Genomic DNA, 16,446 nt, shown 5'->3' on the forward strand with positions numbered 1-16,446 from the left:
GAGAAGATAAGATGATTACCGGTACAATTAATAAGCAGTCAGGAATAGGTGTGTTTTGAGTCTTGATTTGAAGAGGGATATTGAGTCTAAGTTGCGAAGGTCTGGTGGTAAAGAGTTCCAAAGATGTGGGGCAGAGCGGCTGAAAGCTCGGGCACCCATGGTGGACAGTTTAAATAAGGGGACAGTGAGATGGATGGATGAAGAAGATCTTAGGGAACGTGGGGGCGTGGCGACATGGAGCAGGTCAGAGAGATATGACGGAGAGAGGTTATGGATGTCTTTGAAAGTGAGGAGAATTATTTTAAAGTGGATACGATGTTTGATGGGTAGCCAGTGGAGTTGCTGCAGAACAGGGGTGATGTGCAAATCACCCATTGATTGTTTTTCTTTGGCCTTTTAGTTTTTTTTTGTCTGCGATGCCAGCACCATAGGGTACCAGTGACTGCAAAGAGGAGGAATGTGACGTCGACCTTGTAAACTGCATGGAACTTATTGTGTTGTGTAGGAGTGATAGACGCGTCACTGTCATGGTTGCTCAGTAATAATAGGTTGACAACAAACGTGTTACCGTAAAGTCATTTGTTAATATGCTTGCATATTTCTTGCTAAATAATCGTCTTGTTTTCATATTAAAGTGTAAAAGAAAGATATTGTGACTACATTTGTTAATATTCTTGTAAAAAAGTGTACCGTGTTTTTCGGACTATAAATCGCAGTTTTTTTCATAGTTTGGCCGACTTATGTGTAAAATTATTAACACATTACCGTAAAATATCAAATAATATTATTTAGCTCATTCATGTAAGAGACTAGACGTATAAGATTTCATGGGATTTAGCGATTAGGAGTGAAAGATTGTTTGGTAAACGTATAGCATGTTCTATATGTTATTGTTATTTGAATGACTCTTACCATAATATGTTACGTGTCACGTGGGGGTCGCATCTTTATGCGGGATTGTTCCTCCAATGCAACACGGACAACTCCGGACGAAAACGTAAAGGTAGGAGATGATTTATTAATTATAAATCATACAGTATACCGCAAGACAGAAAACAAACAAAAGAAAAGCGTGCCGAACGCACGGGAAGCTAAGGCTAACACTTAGCACAGGAATCTGGAACATGAAATACAAAAACGTGACTGTTGCTTACCGCAAACAAGGAGGACAGGACAAGTGAACAGAAAGGCAGGCTTAAATAGTGTCAGTGATGGCAAACAGGTGCGCGTCGGGAACACAAGCGGCAGGTGACAATAATAAGTAACCATGGTGACGAAACAAACTCACAGGTGCACAAGCAATAACAAAAGGAGTCCAAAACTAACAGAAAACACAAAAACATGATCCAGACCACGGATCATGACATTACGTTAACATACCAGGCACGTTCTCAGTTGGTTATTTATGCGTCATATAACGTACACTTATTCAGCCTGTTGTTCACTATTCTTTATTTATTTTAAATTGCCTTTCAAATGTCAATTCTTGGTGTTGGCTTTTATCAAATAAATTTCCCCCCAAAATGCGACTTATACTCCAGTGCGACTTATACATGTTGTTTTCCTTCTTTATTATGCATTTTCGGCCGGTGGGACTTATACTCCGGAGCGACTTATACTCCCAAAAATACGGTAATATTGTTGTACATTGTGATCGCTAATTGCTGTATTGATGATGTCACATGTGCTAAATCCCTTCCTGTTAGCTTCCTGGTTTTTTTTGATTAATTGATTGAGACTTTTATTAGTAGGTTGCACAGTGAAGTACATATTCCGTACAATTGACCACTAAATGGTAACACCCGAATAAGTTTTTCAACTTGTTTAAGTCGGGGTCCACTTAAATTGATTCATGATACAGATATATACTATCATATATACTATCATCATAATACAGTCATCACACAAGATAATCACATTAAATTATTATTCACATTATTTACAATCAGGGGTGTGGAGGGGGTGGGGGTAGGATATGGACAGCAAGTAGTGGACAGAGAGAGAGAGAGAGAGAGAGAGAGAGAGAGAGAGAGAGAGAGAGAGAGAGAGAGAGAGAGAGAGAGAGAGAGAGAGAGAGAGAGAGATCAGAAGGCATAAGAAAAAGTATCTGCATTTGATTGTTTACATTTGATTACTAGCAATCCGGGGAGGGTGTTAGTTTAGGGTTGTAGCTGCCTGGAGGTGAACTTTTATTGCGGTTTTGAAGGAGGATAGAGATGCCCTTTCTTTTATACCTGTTGGGAGCGCATTCCACATTGATGTGGCATAGAAAGAGAATGAGTTAAGACCTTTGTTAGTTCGGAATCTGGGTTTAACGTGGTTAGTGGAGCTCCCCCTGGTGTTGTGGTTATGGCGGTCATTTACGTTAAGGAAGTAGATTGACATGTACTTCGGTATCAGGGAGGTGTAGTGGATTTTATAGACTAGGCTCAGTGCAAGTTGTTTAACTCTGTCCTCCACCTTGAGCCAGCCCACTTTGGAGAAGTGGGTAGGAGTGAGGTGGGATCTGGGGTGGAGGTCTAGAAGTAACCTGACTAGCTTGTTCTGGGATGTTTGGTTTGGTGTGAAAATTAAAGCAAATGGATAATAAGAAGGTAATTTTATCTTATAGACGTTTAAAAGTATAACTAGTGTCATCCGTTCAAAACTTTGTGTACATCTGCACACTATGTACTATTTAACAAGGCAGTGTTTTTCAACCTTTTCTGAGCCAAGGCACATATTTTTCATTGAAAACATCTCGAGGCACACCACCAGCAGAAAACATTAAAAAATGAAACAGCCGATATTGGCAGTAAAAAGTCTTTCTCGCAATTGTTGGATATGAATTCAAACCATAACCAACCTTGCATCACTATAGCTCTTGTCTCAAAGTAGGTGTACTGTCACCACCTGTCACATCACATTGTGACTTAAAGTTAAAGTTAAAGTACCGATGATTATCACACACACTCTAGGTGTGGTGAAATTTGGCCTCTGCATTTGACCCATCCCCTTGTTCACCCCCTGGGAGGTGAGGGGAGCAGTGAACAGCAGCGGTGGCCGCGCCCGGGAATCATTTTGGTGATTTAACCCCCAATTCCAACCCTTGATGCTGGGTGCCAAGCAGGGAGGTAATGGGTCCCATTTTTATAGTCTTTGGTATGACTCGGCCGGGGTTTGAACTCACAACCAACCGATCTCAGGGCGGACACTCTAACCACAAGAGCAGGTAGACTTATTTGGAGTTTTTTGGTCTTTTCCTGTGTGTAGTGTTTTAATTCTTGTCTTGCGCTCCTATTTTGTTGTTGATTGTCATGTCATGTACGGATGTACTTTGGGGACGCCGTCTGCTGCTCCACACGCTGTAAGTCTTTGCTGTCGTCCAGCATTTTGTTTTTGTTTACTTTGCAGCCAGTTCAGTTTTAGCTTCGTTCTGCATAGCCATCCCTATGCTTCAATGCCTTTTCTTAGCAACACTTGCCTTTTGGTTATTTTTGGTTTAAGCATTAGATACCTTTTTACCTGCACACTGTCTCAGACACTCAACAACGGCACATTTGCGGATTATAATTACTGGTTTGCAAAAAACATTTTTAACCCAATTAGGTGAAATTACATAATCTCCCACGGCACACCAGACTGTATCTCACGGTACACACTGCAATAAGGAAATGCAGTAGTCCTCTGCTGGTAACCCCCCCCCCCCTAGAGGGGGGGGGGGTTACCCACATATGCGGTCCTCTCCAAGGTTTCTCATAGTCATTCACCGACGTCCCACTGGGGTGAGTTTTTCCTTGCCCGTATGTGGGCTCTGTACCGAGGATGTCGTTGTGGCTTGTACAGCCCTTTGAGACACTTGTGATTTAGGGCTATATAAATAAACATTGATTGATTGATTGATTGATTTCTTTACATTGCATCTACTGTTTGAACTATTTTGTTTACAATGCGTATAGTACACTGAATTATTATACAAATATGTACAAGAATAATAAGTATATTTGAATTACTTTATTTTCTAATTTTCACTGGCATGTCTATTGAGATCTACACTGGCTCTGGTTTATATCAGCGTTAAGTCAGCATTACAATGCACTGCACAAGAACACTACAACTATAACGAACATGGTCATAAATCACTCGTAAAACAAATTAAACAATTGCATGAAAGTTAAGAATGGCATTGGAAACATTCCCTATACAGTAATAAAGATGTTATCATTGTGACTGTTTGACATCCTTCGGGGTGTCCTGGAACTAAATTCTAAGTTACATTCTCAAGGTTCGTTACTTGCCTTGAGTTCTGTCAAAGTCATGTTTAGAGATGGTCCTGGTAATCCAGGAACACCAGGTGGACCCTTCAACAGGAAGATAAAGAAACATCATAATGAGTGCTGATTAAATGCAAAATAAGTAGATTTGCCTTAAAGGCCTACTGAAACCCACTACTACCGGCCACGCAGTCTGATAGTTTATATATCAATGATGACATCTTAACATTGCAACACATGCCAATACGGCCGGGTTAACTTATAAAGTGCAATTTTAAATTTCCCGGGAAATATCCGGCTGAAAACGTCTCGGTATGATGACGTTTGCGCGTGACGTCACGGATTGAACGGAAGTATTGGGACACCATTGTGTCCCAATACAAACAGCGTCTGTTTTCATCGAAAAACTCCACAGTATTCTGGACATCTGTGTTGGTGAATCTTTTGCAATTTGTTTAATGAACAATGGAGACAGCAAAGAAGAAAGCTGTAGGTGAGATCAGTGTATTAGCGGCTGGCTACAGCAACACAACCAGGAGGACTTTGAGTTGGATAGCAGACGCGCTATCCGACGCTAGCCGCCGACCGCACCGATGATCGGGTGAAGTCCTTCGTCGCGCCGTCGATCGCTGGAACGCAGGTGAGCACGGGTGGTGATGAGCAGATGAGGGCTGGCGTAGGTGGAGAGCTAAAGTTTTTAGCATAGCTCTGTCGAGGTCCCGTAGCTAAGTTAGCTTCAATGGCGTCTTTAGCAACAGCATTGCTAGGCTTCGCCAGGCTGGACAGCATTAACCGTGTGGATACAGGTCCAGGGTTTGGTTTGGTGTCTCCTGATAGTAGAAGTAATAGTAGTATTGTTGATCTTCTGTCTATCCTTCCAGTCAGGGGCATGTTTGTTCTATTTCTATCCGCAGTTAAGCACGATGCTATCACGTTAGCTCCGAAGCTAAAGTGCTTCACCGATGTATTGTCGTGGAGATAAAAGTCACAGTGAATGTCCATTTCGCGTTCTCGACTCTCATTTTCAAGAGGATATAGTATCCGAGGTGGTTTAAAATACAAATCCGTGATCCACAATAGAAAAAGGAGAAAGTGTGGAATCCAATGAGCCCTTGTACCTAAGTTACGGTCAGAGTGAAAAAAGATACACCCTGGCGTCCTGCACTGCACTCTAATCTTTCACTCTCACTTTCCTCATCCACGAATCTTTCATCCTCGCTCAAATTAATGGGGTAATCGTCACTTTCTCGGTTCGAATCGCTATCGCTGCTGGTGTAAACAATGCGCAGATGTGAGGAGCTCTTCAACCTGTGACGTCACGCTACTTCCAGTATAGGCAAGGCTTTTTTTTATCAGCGACCAAAAGTTGCAAACTTTATTGTCGATGTTCTCTACTAAATCCTTTCAGCAAAAATATGGCAATATCACGAAATGATCAAGTATGACACATAGAATAGACCTGCTATCCCCGTTTAAATAAGAACATTTAATTTCAGTAGGCCTTTAACCATAAAGACATTTGAGTTAATCATCTATTTTTCTGGTGAGGTGTTCCAAGCATGTCCGAGTTGGTGTTTTTTTTATTTTTATGAACTCACCGGGAGGCCTCTTCTGCCAGGCAGACCAGGAAAACCTTGATAACCTTTCAAACCCTTCAGGTAAAAGAAAACATTGGAACATTATTACCGACAAAAACTTTAAACAGCAACATTGTCATGAATTGTCACTTCAACTTAGTAGTAAAGTTGGTGTACACATGAAACACTCAATGATAATAAACAGAACTTTGAAGTAAGAATCTCACCTGCAACCCAAACATGCCCTGCAACACAGAGGAAATTTGCATGATGACAAAAAAAAAATACTTTGTTCTGTGCTACTCTAAATCTATGGTTGATTTAATACAGTATATATCTGCCTATTTGTGGTTTGGCATTCGCTGCGTTGCATATTCCTCTAAATCCAGCAGGGTGTGCATTTTTGAAAGCAGGGCTGCCCCTCTCTATAAGCATAGAGCAGGGGTGTCAAACGTACGGCCCGAGGGCCGGATCAGGCCTGCGAACAGGTTTTATCCGGCCCGCGGGATGAGTTTGCTAAGTATAAATATTGACCTGAAATTTTTTAATGAAAGATACCGCTGTTCTAAATGTGTCCACTGGATGTCGCAATAGCAACTATTTGCATCTTTGTAGATGATGCTACATACACACTACCGTTCAAAAGTTTGGGGTCACCCAAACAATTTTGTGGAATAGCCTTCATTTCTAAGAACAAGAATAGACTGTTGAGTTTCAGATGAAAGTTCTCTTTTTCTGGCCATTTTGAGCGTTTAATTGACCCCACAAATGTGATGCTCCAGAAACTCAATCTGCTCAAAGGAAGGTCAGTTTTGTAGCTTCTGTAACGAGCTAAACCTTTTTCAGATGTGTGAACATGATTGCACAAGGGTTTTCTAATCATCAATTAGCCTTCTGAGCCAACGAGCAAACACATTGTACCATTAGAACACTGGAGTAATAGTTGCTGGAAATGGGCCTCTATACACCTATGTAGATATTGCACCAAAAAACAGACATTTACAGCTAGAATAGTAATTTACCACATTAGCAATGTATAGAGTGTATTTCTTTAAAGTTAAGACTAGTTTAAAGTTATCTTCATTGAAAAGTACAGTGCTTTTCCTTAAAAAATAAGGACATTTCAATGTGACCCCAAACTTTTGAACGGTAGTGTATGTACAAAATAAACCACATGATGTTAGTACATCAGTCGAGTAAAATGATCAAATTACATATATAACATACTGTAGTTGGATTTGGATATATATTTTTTTATCTTGATGGATTGAAAATTAACACCAACATTATCACATCATTTATTCAGAAAATATAAATAACGACAAATAAAAAAGATAGAATACTATTAAACGCAACAGGTAATTGTACAAAAAAAACCCCAACAACATTATGATTTGTACAATTTCAGATTGTGCTTGTTCTATTTTTAAACAAAGAAAACAATCTTGAGTTGTCTTTATTTTTAAGTTATCGTGCCGTGATTTTCTCAGTCCGGCCCACTTGGGAGTAGATTTTTTTCCATGTGGCCTAATTGGGTGTACAGTAAAAACAATTTGTATTTTTTAGATTTTTATGGAATTTTATCGGCACAAAAGATAACCCCTGAAATCATAAGTCACAATCAGTGTAAACAAAAAAGTAACTTTCAAATCAACCATTGGCTTAATTATGCCAGCAGGGGTCACTGTGGTTTATGCATGTTGCTTTCTGTGCTAGTTATTTTTTTATTTAGTTTTAAGCGTTTCCTGCTGCTTTGCCTTCAACGGCACATAGATTTGAACACGTAACTCATGACTGTGGGGCAAACGTGCAAACCACTATTCTACATATGGTTAGATTGATTCAAAATGGCATTTTAGGCAAGCAGAACAAAATAACACGTGGTTTCAATACGCTAAGAATAAATGACATTGTACAACATTGTAATATTACTGAAATTTACAGGTAATCCAGGTGTGCCTGTTCTGCCCCTCGGTCCAGTTGAACCAATATTTCCCTGTGAAAGTCAGAGAGGAGAGAAACCACAATCAGATTAAATGCATATTGGTTTGGGGAAATATGTTTGCAAAATGCATGTGAGGCATTTTTAATTGCATTAATACAAGATCACTAACTGACATTCTCATCCAATGGACACTCATCTTTAACTTCAAAAATTGGTCTCCTCAGTTCCCAAATGTTTACTGAGTGTTGTTAAAAGGAAAGGCCATGTAACACAGTGGTAAAAATGCCCCTGTGCCAACTTTTTTGCAATGTGTTGCCGCCGTTAAATTCTAAGTTAATGAATATTTGCAAAACAAAAATTAAGTTTCTCAGTTCGAACATTAAGTATCTTGTCTTTGCAGTATATTCAATTGAATATAAGTTGAAAAGTATTTGCAAATCATTGTATTCTGTTTTTATTTGCGAATTACACGACGTGCCAACTTCACTGGTTTTGGCTTTTGTACAAAAGGTAAACACGGTAGGTTATAGGATAGTAGGACTAGCAGCTACACAACAGCTAAAACAAAATACCACACAAGCTAAACGTATGTACCGTAAATTCCGGAATATAAGACGCTGGATTTTACCTACACTTTGAACCCTGCGGCCTATAAGACAGAGTGGATAATTTATGGATTTTTCTTCCGATGGCAGCCAAAATAAAAAAAACATTGTTTCACCCCATAAATAATCACATGATGTATCAGTACGCGTGTGAACCTGAAAAGATTTGTGACAACACAATTAACAATGGTTTCAGCTGCTTTTGTATACATTATTTATATCATTATATATATCTATTTTCAACCACAGTCATCATTTTAAACTTTATCAGATTGAATACCTACAGTATAAATAACTTGCATTTCCCTGACCCAGTGTGAACACGTAGTACATGTAGCACATTCACAGAACATAAAGTACAGTAAGTGAACTTATAAGCGCAGGATATCTCTATAGAATCATGTCCACACTTTCCTGTGATTAAGTATTAGTATATAATATAATATTTTTTGCGGGACATGAAAGAGACAAAAACACTTATCATTTCTACCTGCTCTCCCTGTAGACCAACTTCACCTGGCGACCCGACAGGCCCACGGATACCCTAAACAAATAAACACAGTGAAATGTTGACAAAAATAAATAACTATATGAGCTATAATTAAACAAAGCCTACCTTGGGGCCATCAAGTCCGGGTGGTCCAGGTAGGCCCATGTCACCCTTCTCACCCTGAGGACAATAAATATACATTTTCCACTTAACTAAGATTTTGGGTTAAAGCCACATTTTCAGACCCTCCATGATTTCGAAAGCTTTTTTTTCATTAACATTGAATTAACTTGTGGTTTGATTAATTTGTCCCTTGTAACCGTAACCTCAAAAATCACATGATTTCAACAAAAATTGGCAAAAAATACTGTATTGATGTTTTACTCATTTTAAACCGTACAGACTTAAGTAGACACTAGATGGCAGTACAAGCACAAACTCCGAGATCATTGTCAAATTACCGTGCTATACTTTGTCCTTTATTATAGGTGGCCGGAAAGGCCCACTGCATTATACGGATGGGTCATGTTTGACCTATTAGGATACATGTGTATTGTTCAATATCAAACCAACGGTCCGGGGACTGGTACCGGTCCGTGACGCATTTGCTACTGGGCCGACCAGAAACATGAAATAATTGATAAACAACAAAATTATTTCCAACGTAACTTTCGCCTGTCCCACAAGAACACACCAATAAGCTTGTTTATAGATTTTTAATTAAACTCCCAATCAGAAGTCGCCATTTGTTATATCTTGTGGCTCCAGCTCATTCAACGTTATAGTGAGTTGTATTTTTATTTTTAATGTATATATCTGCCACACATGAAAGGCCACTCCGTGAAAATAATGCCTACATTAAACCTTTGGAACTAGAGATGTCCGATAATATCGGCAGTCCGATATTATCGGCCGATAAATGCTTTAAAATGTAATATCGGAAATTATCGGTATCGGTTTCAAAATGATCGGCATCGGTTTCAAAAACTTTTTAAAACGCCGCTGTGTACACGGACGTAGGGAGAAGTACAGAGCACCAATAAACCTTAAAGGCACTGCCTTTGCGTGCCGGCCCAATCACATAATATCTGCGGCTTTTCACACACACAAGTGAATGCAAGGCATACTTGGTCAACAGCCATACAGGTCACACTGAGAGTGACCGTATAAACAACTTTAACACTGTTACAAATATGCGCCACACTGTGAACTCACACCAAACAAGAATGACAAACACATTTCGGGAGAACATCCGCACCGTAACACAACAGAACAAATACCCAGAACCCCTTGCAGCACTAACTCTTCCGGGACGCTACAATATACACCCCCCGCTACCCCCTACCCCCCCAACCTCAACCCCGCCCCCCTCAACCTCCTCATGCTCTCTCAGGGAGAGCATGTCCCAAATTCCAAGCTGCTGTTTTGAGACATGTTAAAAAAAATAATGCACTTTGTGACTTCAATAATAAATATGGCAGTGCCATGTTGGCATTTTTTCCATAACTTGAGTTGATTTATTTTGGAAAACCTTGTTACATTGTTTAATGCATCCAGCGGGACATCGCAACAAAATTAGGCATAATAATGTGTTAATTCCACGACTGTATATATCGGTATCGGTTGATATCGGTATCGGTAATTAAGAGTTGGACAATATCGGAATATTGGATATCGGCAAAAAAGCCATTATCGGACATCTCTATTTGGAACCCCTTGTCACGGTTCAGCATGGCGTTGGTATTTTGTGTTCCCAGAATGCGAAAGACTAGGAAGCAGTGTACAGGTAAGAGACTTTTAATTCTCACTATTTGTGCCCAAAAGCATAAGCAGGCTTGACATAAGCAAAGCTAGCAGAACAACACAGGTAACAATTACAGTATTTACCTCTAGCAATAACAAACATTCCTGCTTTCCCAATTCCCAAATGTGCACAACTGAATACATTAGTTGCTTAGACAGTAAAGTGTTTATTAGACTTTAAGATTGAAGGATGTTGTTTTGAACAGGGAAAGACGTATGTCTCTTGTTTTCACGTTAGCTTTTTCACGTAACTCAGTGACCTAGTGGTTAAAGTTTCCGCCCTGAGATCGGTAGGTCGTGAGTTCAAACCCCGGCCGAGTCATACCAAAGACTATAAAAATGGGACCCATTACTTCCCTGCTTGGCACTCAGCATCAAGGGTCGGAATTGGGGGTTAAATCACCAAAATTGACTCCCCTCACCTCCCAGGGGGTGAACAAGGGGATGGGTCAAATGCAGAGGACAAATTTCACCACACCTAGTGTGTGTGTGACAATCATTGGTACTTAAACTTTAAGCTAGTGAGTTGGCAACAGTCAGTCTGCCGTGAGCTTATCAAAGGGCAGTTATCAATCTCAGTTTTTTGGAACATTTTAATTTAAAAATGGTCATACTAACCGTCTGAAGTTTTGCCGCCGTCATAATTTTTTACCGTTTATCGTTAAATCTCTACAATATAGTCTTGTTTCCCAGTGAAAAATCCAAACACCGTGTCTTGGGAATTGTAGCTTTGATTGGATCTCCGCCGTGAGGCTTCGTTCGATTGGTGAAATGTTCAAGTTAAAGTACCAATGATTGTCACACACACTAGGTGTGGTGAAATTTGTCCTCTGCCTTTGACCCATCCCCTTGTTCACCCCCTGGGAGGTGAGGGGAGCAGTGGGCAGCAGCGGTGGCCGCACCCAGGAATCATTTTGGTGATTTAACCCTCAATTCTAACCCTTGATGCTGAGTGCCAAGCAGGGAGGTAATGAGTCCCATTTTTATAGTCTTGGGTTTGAACTCACAACCTACCGATCTCAGGGCGGACACTCTAACCACCAGGCCACTGAGTAGGTTGGAGTCAAACGTCACTCAAGCTTACGTTGAATCGGCGAAACACAGTCATGTGACAGTGCCTGCTGGAAGAAGGCTTGCTGACTAAATATATTTGTCTTTGCAAGTCTTAATAGATTATAAATAATTATGATGTAAATAAACGTAACGATCGGAATGAAACTTTTTTTTCCAAAAAATTACTTAAGTAAATGAAATCGAGTAAATGTGGTGCATTACTACTCTACCAACCTCTGAAGATAATAGACTGAAACATAGCAATTGCATGAAGCGTGCAATGAACCTGCACCAAAGACAGGGTGACACAAGTATAAAAATCTCCCTGTTTAGCGTTCAGGAGCAGTTGATCCTCCTGATCCCTAATCAGAGGCAGGTGAAAAATAATCAGTGCTCCGAGCAACCAAACAAAGGGAGGAACAAAGCGCTGTGAATAGAACTAAACACTAAACAAATGGAACAAAACAAAACCAAAAACACATGACCTGTCACTCTGCTCTAAAGACTTGAAGCTGACTGTGTTACTTTCATTTTAGCTGCTTTCTTTCCTGCATTATATGGTGATATGTGCAAAACTAGTCACGTGACGTCTGGGGCTCTGTATGCTTGATAAGTTTCTAATTTTCATCAGTATTAAATGGTAAATGGGTTATACTTGTATAGCACTTTTCTACCTTTAAGGTACTCAAAACGCTTTGACACTATTTCCACATTCACGCACACATTCACACACTGATGGCGGGAGCTGCCATGCAAGGCGCTAACCACGACCCATCCGGAGCAAGGGTGAAGTGTCTTGCTCAAGGACACAACGGACGCGACGAGGTTGGTAAAGGGTGGGGATTGAACCAGGAACCCTCAGGTTGCTGGCACGGACACTCTCCAAACCGCACCACACCATCCCCAATTGTTATTGAGAATGGTTTAGAAGTGATGAAACTGCAATGCAAAACATATTTTCCACTACGCAATGCGACAATAATTGCCATGCATCCATCTTTAAGGAAAACTGAATATATGGGAGTGTGGAAGTCGCTTCCTCGCGGTCCCTCTGTCAGACACGGCACAGGAGTCCAGCGTGCAGGTTTAACAAGGTTTTTGATGATCGTATGTTTTTATGCAAATTTTTCTCTCTCAGGATGTGACTTTTCAGTCACTCTCCAAACTTCCTCCTCCTCCTGCACCCGACTTGAGTAGATTAACACGTACCACCTGTGAAATCTAATCACCTGCCAGCTGCCGTCAGCACATGCCCCTGCCCGATGGCGCTCGTCCTCAGCACCACGGACAGCGGCGGTGACTTTTACTCCGACAGGCAGCGCTGGCTGCACCTCCCCCCCCACAGGGGGGAATTTTAAACATCATCCACAAACAAGAACACATGTCTTTTGATGAGTGCACAAGAGACAAGCAAGAGGCAACTAACAATGCAGGTAATGGGGATTCACCGACTCCGCCTAAAATCCCTCTGAAAAAACATCCAAAAATCTCTATGAACCTTCATTTACATGCAGTGACCTGCATATTAACCAAGCTATGGCGACATTGCTATTGTAGTAGCTAAATGCTAACACATTTAAACCACCAAGTCATGCTCCGGTCTGCTCCAACATTTCATCCTGTCTTCTTTCCCTCTCCGCTTCTAAAACTTTTAGCTCATCGTATATGAGTTGTCATTCCTCACCGTAATGCACTTTGAGTGTCTAGAAAAAGCTCCACCCTGCAAGCATGCTAACTATTTCCCCTTGTCTACATGCTACTCTTTTGTGCTAACGTTTTTGCAAAATTTGTACATTTAAACTTGAAAATCATGGATTTTTATTCGTGACGCCATCGTGTAAGTGTGCTAACTAGAGCTGTCCGATAATATCGGACTGCCGATATTACCGGCCGATAAATGCTTTAAAATGTAATATCGGAAATGATCGGTATCGGTTTCAAAAAGTAAAATGTATGCCTTTTTAAAACGCCGCTGTACGGAGTGGTACACGGACGTAGGGAGAAGTACAGAGCAGTTGCGTCTTCCAGTCATACTTGCCAACCCTCCCGATTTTCCCGGGAGACTCCCGAATTTCAGGGCCCCTTCCGAAAATCTACCGGGGCAACCATTCTCCCGATTTCCAACCAGACAACAATATTGGAGGCCTTAAAGGCACTGCCTTTGCGTGCCGGCCCAATCACATAATATCTACGGCTTTTCACACACACATATGAATGCAACGCATACTTGGTCAACAGCCATACAGGTCACACTGAGGGTGACCGTATAAACAACTTTAACACTGTTACAAATATGCGCCACACTGTGAACCCACACCAAACAAGAATTACAAACACATTTCGGGACAACATCCGCACCGTAACACAACATAAACACAACAGAACAAATACCCAGAACCCCTTACAGCACTAACTCTTCCGGGATGCTACAACATACACCCCCCGCTACCCACCGGATGGAGGTTCACAACACGGCCCTACTCATACATTTTTGCATGAATTTTCCAGTTATTATATTCTGGCTTAAAAATATAAGATCCTGGATCATCATTTGTCCCAAAATATAATTATTTGTCGGCTCTGATAAAGTCTGCCATGATTAATGGTAGCAAACCCTGAATGCGCTTTCGCTTTCTGTGTTGTTGACGGACGTTGCGTTAAATGCTATGCGCTCTGTGAAATCAATGCGCCCAGGAAAGAAGTTTCTTCCGGTTATACTTAACATGAGCAAAATACTGTTAATATATTTTTGCATTTTACTACATGGTTACATCATGTAAATACTGTAAAACGTTTTTGGAGATTTTTTTTTTTTGGCTGTATAGGCAAAATGGATTAATCCCCATTACCTGCTGTCACGGTTTGGTTGCAGCTTACTGCGCGGTTCGTTCTCTCGGGATGCAAACAGACGACTCCGGACAGGACTTGCAGGTAGGAACATGATTTAATCTTTAAATGTCAAAACAGCCCCACAAACACAAAACTAGTCGAAGGAAAACACGTGCCGAATCCACTTGAAGCTAATAGTTAGCATAGGCTCAAGACAAGGAGTACTCACGTAACAGGAGCATGAAGCAAACAATGACGCCAGACTGACCACTAACCAGAGGCAGGTGAACCCAATTAATCCCCATGGTGACCAACATAAACCCAAGAGTGCACAAACAGGAACTCTGGGAGTCCAAAATTAACATAACATAATAAAACATGATCCGGACCACGGATCATGACACCTGCATTGATAGCCGCATTGTGCTAGCAGTTTTTTTTACTATCTGTACCTCACAAAAAAGGGAAAGACATGTGGATTGTGGCGGATGGGCAGCATTTCAAATAGGGCGTTGTTGGCTTTTTATTGTAAACTTTGATAGTGGCCCTCATTAGCTTGTGCTTGTACAGAATGAATCAATATGTTCAATGAACCTGGAAAAATAACTCATTCAATATGAGTAAGAAACAGTTTATACATTATTTGTATTTATTTTATTACTACTCATCCCTATTTATTTGATTCCACCACATCTATAAGCTTCTTTTTTTACCTCTTTTCCTTTTCCTCCGAGATCCCCCACATCGCCACGTAAACCAGGGACGCCCTTAGAAATGAGACAATCATCAGGTGCATATTAAATTACTGACTCTTTAGATAATTATCTATTAATCTCGCAATGTAAATTTGGAGTGTCCTGATACAACTTTTTCACTTCTGATACGATACCGATATTGGGGCCTTGACTATTGGAGCGTACCAATGTTAATCCAGTACAATATCAGCACAAATCATCGTACTCACTTGTATTATTTTGTAGTGTGAAATGCTAGAGACTGTTTGATCAAGTGAAATTACTTAAAGAACAATTGTAAATATAAAAACGCTGACATTATGACATATTTACAGTATGATGTGTTTGAATTTGAAGTGGAGAGTTTATTATATCTTTGATGACACATAGTTCATTGAATTAAGCTCTATGCGATAAATGATGCGGAAACTTGTCTTACTGGATACTTTCCAATTCGTTCTACCTTGGAGACTTTGTATGTGTGAGTGATATGCAACTATAATTATTTGACAGTTGTTTATATTGACACATGTGCTGTTTTAGACCGCAATATTGTTCAATTAAGGACACTTATTACCTACTCTAGCTTATCACACATTTTACACATACATAAGCCCTTTATTTTTTAATGATTTCAGACCGATGTACGATATTAATATCGGATCAGGACACTCCTAATGTAAATATAGGACTATTACACAATGATCTGCTTCTTTTCTGTTGAACTCAAACACTGTGAAACAAGCCAATGAGTAAAAAGTGTCTTACAATCATTCCTGCCCAGCCAAGATGTCCTGGTAGTCCTGTTTCTCCCTTTTCACCCTAAACCACAATACACAGTTTTGTCTGGGCTCATGGAGTATAATTTAATATGATGTGCAGAGAGTGTGGACTTACTTTTGGTCCTCTCATACCCCTGGTCCCTCTGACTCCAAGTTTCCCTCGTTTTCCCTATTGTCAGTTTTTTAAAGACAAAACCACATAGAAATCAGAGTGGAGAATCAACACAAACACAAACAATTATTTTAACAATTTCTTGTATCAATCAATCAATCAAAGTTTATTTTATATAGCCCTTAATCACAAGTGTCTCAAAGGTCTGCAAAAACCCTTTGTACTCATTGCCTTCTTGAGAATATCATCTGTTTAATGAATTA

At 40.3% G+C, this 16,446-nt stretch overlaps 1 protein-coding gene across 1 annotated transcript in view; it reads right to left on the reverse strand.

The window, feature by feature from the left end:
* The window catches only part of si:ch211-196i2.1 (collagen alpha-1(III) chain), a 65,577-nt gene that overhangs the window by 20,892 nt on the left and 28,239 nt on the right, over positions 1-16,446 (reverse strand). The window contains exons 18-26 of the mRNA XM_062032061.1: positions 16,187-16,240; positions 16,058-16,111; positions 15,269-15,322; positions 8,997-9,050; positions 8,871-8,924; positions 7,773-7,826; positions 6,058-6,075; positions 5,852-5,905; positions 4,278-4,340 (exon numbers count right to left, since the gene is read on the reverse strand). Coding sequence (XP_061888045.1) covers positions 4,278-4,340; positions 5,852-5,905; positions 6,058-6,075; positions 7,773-7,826; positions 8,871-8,924; positions 8,997-9,050; positions 15,269-15,322; positions 16,058-16,111; positions 16,187-16,240 — 459 coding nt within the window. The remainder of the gene's footprint in view (positions 1-4,277; positions 4,341-5,851; positions 5,906-6,057; positions 6,076-7,772; positions 7,827-8,870; positions 8,925-8,996; positions 9,051-15,268; positions 15,323-16,057; positions 16,112-16,186; positions 16,241-16,446) is intronic.

This window comes from Entelurus aequoreus, linkage group LG21, assembly GCF_033978785.1.
Source record: "Entelurus aequoreus isolate RoL-2023_Sb linkage group LG21, RoL_Eaeq_v1.1, whole genome shotgun sequence".
NCBI classification, from domain to species: Eukaryota; Metazoa; Chordata; class Actinopteri; order Syngnathiformes; family Syngnathidae; genus Entelurus; species Entelurus aequoreus.